This window comes from Sinocyclocheilus grahami, unplaced genomic scaffold (genome assembly GCF_001515645.1).
Source record: "Sinocyclocheilus grahami isolate Dianchi unplaced genomic scaffold, SAMN03320097.WGS_v1.1 scaffold209.1, whole genome shotgun sequence".
Lineage (NCBI taxonomy): Eukaryota > Metazoa > Chordata > Actinopteri > Cypriniformes > Cyprinidae > Sinocyclocheilus > Sinocyclocheilus grahami.
This window is the reverse complement of record NW_015505388.1, coordinates 882,406-889,697: the sequence shown is the minus strand read 5'-3', so window position 1 is coordinate 889,697 and position 7,292 is coordinate 882,406. Positions and strand designations below refer to the sequence as shown.

The 7,292-nt window shown below is 39.3% G+C and overlaps 1 protein-coding gene across 1 annotated transcript in view; it reads left to right on the top strand.

Moving 5' to 3' along the window:
• The window catches only part of LOC107595870 (lysine-specific demethylase 6A-like), a 41,710-nt gene that overhangs the window by 21,582 nt on the left and 12,836 nt on the right, over positions 1–7,292 (top strand). Inside the window, exons 8-14 of the mRNA XM_016286456.1 lie at positions 868–922; positions 1,361–1,395; positions 3,390–3,483; positions 5,049–5,175; positions 5,558–5,656; positions 6,627–6,846; positions 7,122–7,256. Of these exons, the coding sequence (XP_016141942.1) occupies positions 868–922; positions 1,361–1,395; positions 3,390–3,483; positions 5,049–5,175; positions 5,558–5,656; positions 6,627–6,846; positions 7,122–7,256 (765 nt within the window). The remainder of the gene's footprint in view (positions 1–867; positions 923–1,360; positions 1,396–3,389; positions 3,484–5,048; positions 5,176–5,557; positions 5,657–6,626; positions 6,847–7,121; positions 7,257–7,292) is intronic.

Genomic DNA, 7,292 nt, shown 5'->3' with positions numbered 1-7,292 from the left:
AGCAAATGGCTGCAATATAACAAAGAGTGAAAAATTTAAGGGGGTCTGAATACTTTCCGTACCCACTGTGTGTATATATATATATATGTGTATATATATATATAGAGAGAGTGAGTGAGTGAGTGAAATTTTTTGAGGCTGTTTTACTTTTGTCTTTCTGAGTTTAAATGTTTGAAGAGTGGACAATGGGATTTGATTGGATCATAAAAAGGAATAATACCTACATGATTGTTTTGGTCATTATTGCATAACATTATTTCATAGCCTGCAGAAATATCACAGGTTTCATGAGATTCACTCATATAAATGATTAGAACCTTGGCTGCTGGTGAATGCATTGCACTTGGGCATTTTCTGAATGGTTAAAAATTGGAGTTATTTAATACAGCTGGAGTTCATAAGTCTATGGCCAACATCCAAATGGCCAGTGATCATTGTCTCAACAGATGTGGAGTCATGAGTTAGCATGATGGATGAAATTGTAATTGAGGTTTTATGAAAACCGTGATCGATGGATTTCCTGAAAGTCTCCATTTCATAATTACATTTTATTATGATTTAGTTGAATCTGTTTTTGATGACGTTGTAACAATGGAGGTTTGTGTTATTAGTCCCATATGGCTCGTTCCATATTATTAGAGTCAAATTTATTTTTGGACATATAACAGCATTGGTTAGAGAAGAAACGGTGCTTTCACTGTAGCTAGTTTCTTTGGATGGATCATTATGTTGGTATGATTGTCTGATGCCAAAATCATTTAGGCATATCTAACAGTAGGATTTCAGAATGACAATTTAGACTATACCTACTTTCTATAAGGGTTACTAACTGTATCCAGTCTAATCAAACTTTACCTTGTCTTGCAGCATTTTCAGCTGGCATTGATTGACTCCACACCCTGCACTTTGTCCAAAGCTGAAAGTAAGTACCCTCCAATGCGTGTTAATTTTTATTACATATCTTTTTATTAGGAAAATGCATTGTCACATTATGCATGAGGTTTTTTTTTAGCAGCGACGTGTGGTGTCTCATTGAGAGGTTTTTATAAGAAAAAAGAATATTTCCTCAATTTGATTTTTTTCTCTTACCATTTCCATCCTGCCTGAGACACCAGTTGCCAAGGAAACTGCGTGACTGGATTCTGCCGTGTGTTGCCTTGCATACGGGCAGTAATGACATGCTTGAATTGCACAAAGGGCAAGCTAATATTCTTCCTTCCCGGTGTCTGTACACCCATAAGCTGAAACAGTGAAGACAAAGAACGCTGGTTTAATTTTGGCCTGATATCAGATTTAAATGCATTGCTTCCATCAGAAAAGGATTTCCGGTATTGATCAGTTCTTCTTTTTGTCCCTTCAGTTCAGTTCCACATCGCACATGTATATGAAATTCAGGTGAGTGTTCCCTTTTTTTTGTCACATTTGATCAGAATATGCAGTGTTTCGTTGGTATAATATAGTATATACTCATGTTTTGGGGTATAATGTTCTATTGGTTCTGTATGGTATAGATGGCAACAGTGATTGTTTGCTTTTACAGAGACCTTGTTTCCTGAAGTAAATTCCAATCCATAGACTTTAGTCATCATAGATACCTTGTTTAATTTGAAGAAAATGAAGATAAGGCTATGTGGGATAGGCAAAGGATGTTGAATCTGCGATGTCAAACATTTAGATGACAAATCTGAAAGAAAAAAAGTACTTATTTACATTCAAACTTTTATTAGCAGAAATTGTGTATTGATATATTAACTTAAACATGATTTGTTACATGATTCCAGAGGTTTCAAGAACCATATGTTAAGTATTGTATTGAGGACATATTGAGGAGGTGGAAAAAGAAATATGTAAATATGATTTTCTGTGTGTGTTTTAGCATTTAAATAGTTAGTTATTTTTAATTTATTAAAGGGATATTTCCCCCAAAATGAAAATTGTAATTTACTCATCCTCATGTTTTTCCAAACCTGTATGAATTTCTTTCTTCTGTTGAACACAAAAGATATTTTGAAGAATAGTAACTAAACTGGTAGCTATTGAGTTCCATAGTATTTTTCTCTTTTTTTGCTTGCTATGGAAGTCGATGGCTTCCAGCAACTGTTTGGTTACCAACAATCTTCATATTCTTTTGTGTTCAACAGAGGAAAAACTCCTGCAGGTTTGAAACAACATGAGGGTAAAGTAATTTTGGCTGAACGATCCACTATATAATGCATTCATTTAAATTAACACTTTTTCCCAATTTTAGGAATTCCCTATGAGATCTTCATATTTGACAGTTATTAGCATTAAAAGAATTGAAAATGCATGCCGCAAATCATTGAAAATTTAATAAAATTAGACGTTATTAATTGTTTGTTTCAGAAAAAACTACCCAACATTACTTTCAAAACATCCAATTCTCTGCAAAAAACTGCAGTACTACTTGCCATCACTATTTTCATGCTACCATGAAATTGGTGATTGGTGAATCTTGTGATTTCACTAGTACTTCATATGGAATTGCATTTTACACTGTCGGGACCCTACTGTTGTGTTCTGTTGGCATTGTAAATGACTGCTTGTAAAGGTGCAGGTTCTAGAGGTTACAGGGCAGTGTTGTTGGTCCAGGGGTTTTCGTTTGCTCACAGTTTACTGCTCCTGCCCAAACATACACTCTTGATTGATGGATTTGTTTCTAGGGCGCCACCTTGACGTCGTGTGTGTTCAACAAACTGATCCCCACCCTGCCCTCCTGCTTTTGCTTCAGCTTGCCTTTAGTTAGTCTCTTGTCACTCAGTCAGTCCTTTGTTCAACTAGCATAGTTCTTATCCACCTAGCCTTAAATGAAAATGTAATGCAATTGTATTAACAAATTTACATACTCTTTGTTTCTATCAAAACTTTGCTGTAAGCAATGATGACTGCACTAACCAGCCAGCCAAAGCCTAAGTTTTACAATAGGTTGATTTTATTGTCCACCACACACCGATGAGATTGCTTTTAAGTTGTTAGACCATGTGTGTTTGGAGTTGTGCTGCTCAGGTTGGTCAGTTATGGTGGTCAGCCATCAGCCCCAGCAAAGATCTGTGTCAAGGTCACTAAGAAAAACAAACACTTATTCTGAGAGTGCTTCTCAAGTTACACTGATTCAGAGCATGCCTGTCTGACTTGTCCGACTTGTTAAGTCTGGTCTGGACTGACCCTCCCCCCTGTGTCTGTCTGTGTGTTTGTCTGTCTCCTCCTGCGTCCCCGTGTCTGGCCTGGTCAGTGTCCAGTGTGTTTCCTCTCTTCCGGAGACCATACATTGTGGTCTGTTTGACGAGGCCCTTTGTGTCCACCCTGAGGGGCCGTAAAAAAGTGCTGACCCTTTTGTCTGTTAAAACATCTCTCCCCTTCTCTGTCTGCAGAAGAAATACCACGTCGCAAAGGAAGCTTACGAGAGTCTGTTACAAACAGAGAATCTCCCTGTGCAGGTGAAGGCAACTACGCTCCAACAATTAGGTGAGTGTGTTTTACTTGCTTCCTGCTTCCCACAGTCATGGAAAACCTGGAAATATCAGAATTTGTGAATTGTATGCCTGGAAGTCTCATGGAAGTTAATAAAATAAGTCATGGAAAAGTCCTGATTTCGGTCATCAAATCTTTTTCTGGTTATGCTCAGCTATTAAATATTTCATCAACTTTAAATTACTGTGTAAATTGCAGTGTTCATAAAATGATCTTAAAAATCCATTCAGTAATCACAACCAGCTGGAAAAAGTTATGAAAATTCATTGGTCAAAATGTATGGGAACCTGGGCTTTATTTTCGGTAGTGTGTTTCTTATGTAGATGATTGTTTGCTGTGTGATTTTGATCTTGATTAGTCACACTTTCTGCACAGATTTTGCATACAAGATCTGGATCCGATTGTGGTAATAAGGAATATATGTGGCAAAATATGGTAAATATTACTGTCTTGGTGGGGGGAAAAATAGCATGCCAGAGGGAGTTGATGTTAATTTTAACTGGCATTTACATTTTTGGAATTCTGCACAGCTGTTTGTGGAATTCTGCAGCTACAAATTCCAAAGATTTGTAATGAGGTGTATTTTGAAATACATTGTAAATCCTTTAAAGAGAGAATATTTCATTAAGATTTTTTAATAATTTTTACACTTTCAGGTTAGGTAATTGTTCATCATAAGTCATTCATTTAGAGTTCAGACAGTCCTCACTAATGTATTGCATCATGCCATCTCCCCAAGTGCTGCTAGTGGTGTTCTCAATAACAGCATCCCCAAATGTACAGTCCAGGTTTTCTAAGATATGCTCCAGTTCTTGAGGGTGTGCAATTTTGCCAGATGCAATGGCTAAAAATAAATGTGCAGATTGCTTTTGGGATACCATGGTGTGGTTAGAAATCTGAGCTAAGAGCAATCCATAAACTGGAAAGTGGCACCAATGAGCAAAGCACTCCAGGATGAAGCGGTCAGCAAGGTACTTTGGGTTAAAGGCATCAATAAATCATGAAATTATTTAAATAATTGGCACAATTGCGAGTTGTGAATCCTCACACCGAGCTTCTTTCTGTTGCTAGTCCCAAAAGAAAGCAAAAAAAAAAAACAGCTGCCATATAACCATTGCCACGTTGCTCCTGCAATTGTCGGCAGTGGTCTGGTTGCTGTAGTAACATGTCCCGGGTGCAGGCGTTTGCCACAGGTGTTAAGAGCTCGGCTGGGATCAGTGTCTAGGAGAAGCCAGGCCACATGGGGGAAATTCTTTGTCTGCACACTGTCTCGTTCTCCTTAACAACCTCTGGCTGGCTGGGAATGGAGAGGAGAGGGGCTGTTTGGACAGAGCCATCTCTGCTGGGACCTTTTGAAGCCCCCCCCCCGATCCTACTCTACCTCATCTCCCCACCCTACCCTGAAGACAGCAAGAACAAACCATTTGCTCCCTTTATGAGTACCAGTGTAACAGCCTCCATAGTGCACACTGTGGCTTCGTGTTGGGGGAGAGAGTGTTCTAGTTTTGTTGAGAATGCAATTTCTTATTTAATCGTCATGTTTCCCATCGCTCCCTCAGGCTGGATGCATCACACGGTCGAACAGTTGGGAGATAAAGCCAACAAGAGCAGCTATGCTATTCAGTGTCTGCAGAAGTCCCTAGAAGCAGACCCCAATTCGGGACAGTCTTGGTACTTCTTGGGCAGGTAAGCAAAAATGTACCCAAATTAAATTAAATTCCACTTTCACATACATTACATTGTTTTTGTTTTTTTGTTATTGTTATTTTTTGTAACAATGCATGGTTCGAAATTACAATATTGAAGTTATATATTGAAAAGATTTATCCAAACATTTTGGCTTGTGTCTTAAAGTAGTCCTGCCAAGTTGTTAATGAAACTGAGACTCTTTTTAGTTTGTGTAGCTCAAACTTTTCAAACGATGCATGAACTGATTAAATGTATATCTTGAATCCAGTGTAATTTGCTGAAAGTGTCTTGTCAAATGCATAAACATATAAATATATTTCTTAAATTTAAGCTCTACAACTCATGTGCCAGATTTGAGGTGTTTTTGCTTGTCATGCAGGTGCTACTCAAGTATTGGGAAGGTCCAAGATGCCTTCATATCTTACCGACAGTCTATTGATAAGTCTGAGGCCAGTGCAGATACATGGTGCTCAATTGGGTAAGCTCTTAATGATTGTTGTTTATCATGTTAAGCTGCTGCCATTTATTATTTATGTGCATTTCTTGCACATTAAAGTGAGACACTCATGTTGTTTGCATGTTTTTTTGGTAGCTGGGTGCAAATGGGGTCATTTGGGGCTGATGTTGCCTCAGGCTTGGTTTATATTGCTCTCAGGGGAGAGACAGAAATGCTCAAGACATTTAAGCTAAAGCGTTCACCTCAGAGCTGTGTAATCACTTTCTTCTCACCATCCTAACACTTAAAGCGACCATGTACAAACTAGGGCTGCACAATAAATCGCATGTGATATTTAACGCGCATCTTATCAGTAAAGCCGGTTCTGTAATCAGCGTAAATCTCCATCACCTGCGGGCTTTCACATGGAGCAGCATTAACTACACAGAGCCGTTGTTCACTGACGAGCGGCGCAAAAAATCCCGCGAATATGAACGTGGTTTTGCGCAGCTCGTCAGTGAACAACGGCTCTGTGTAGTTAATGCTGCTCCATGTGAAAGCCCGCAGGTGATGGAGATTTACCGCTGATTAAAGAACCGGCTTTCTGACAAGATGCGCATTAAATATCGCATGCCATTTATCATGCAGCCCTAGTACAAACACAACTTTGTCCTATCGCCGATAGGTTTCTGAAACCCTTTTACCATATTGGACCAAAATGAACCTCCCGAAATGTCAGCAAAGCTAATCAGAAAATAAAAAATGGTACATTTGTATATAGTTGTTACTAAATGCTGAAATGTTTGTGTAATGCACATCAAAATAGAAACCAAGCAAACAGCACAAACCTTTCTACACCATTGTTGTCATTTGTGGCTTGTCGTGACAAAATCTTATATGGAAGATATGAATTGTTGCTTGATGCGCTATCCTGTGGCTGCTAGTTAGAAACCATCTGTTTGTTTAGTTTTCCCTTGTTTACCAGTCCTCTCTGCTATGTTTGTGTCTCCAGTGTGTTGTATCAGCAGCAGAACCAGCCGATGGATGCACTGCAGGCATATATTTGTGCAGTGCAACTGGACCACAGCCATGCGGCCGCCTGGATGGACCTGGGCACACTCTACGAGTCCTGCAACCAGCCTCAGGATGCCATCAAATGCTACATCAATGCCACGTGCAGCAAGTCCTGCAGTAACATCCCAGCTCTAACCGCTCGCATCAAATGCCTCCAGGTAGAGAAAGTGCTTGCACTTGATGTTATCAGGAGAGGAAGTGTACATGTTTCATTTTAATGTGCCTGTCGTGTTTTTTTTGGGTGAGGGGGAAGATGTTCATTTTTGAGTTCCTTCCTGTTTGAGTTGAATCACGTCCCCTTGTCTGACATACTATACACTGAGAATGATATGAGTGTCATTTTCATTTGTGATTTCATGCATACCACCATTGCATTGACTTAAGCTTAGTTGAATCCGACATTGAACATGTTTTCTGCGCAATCTTTTTCTAGGCTCAGTTGTGTAATCTTCCGCAAGGTAGTTTACCAAGTAAAAGTAAAATGCTCCCTAGTATTGAGGAGGCATGGAGCCTACCAATCCCAGCAGAGCTCACCTCCAGACAGGGAGCGCTCAACACAACACAACAGGTGAGAACAGATCAGCTAGACAAGCCAGTAGACAAG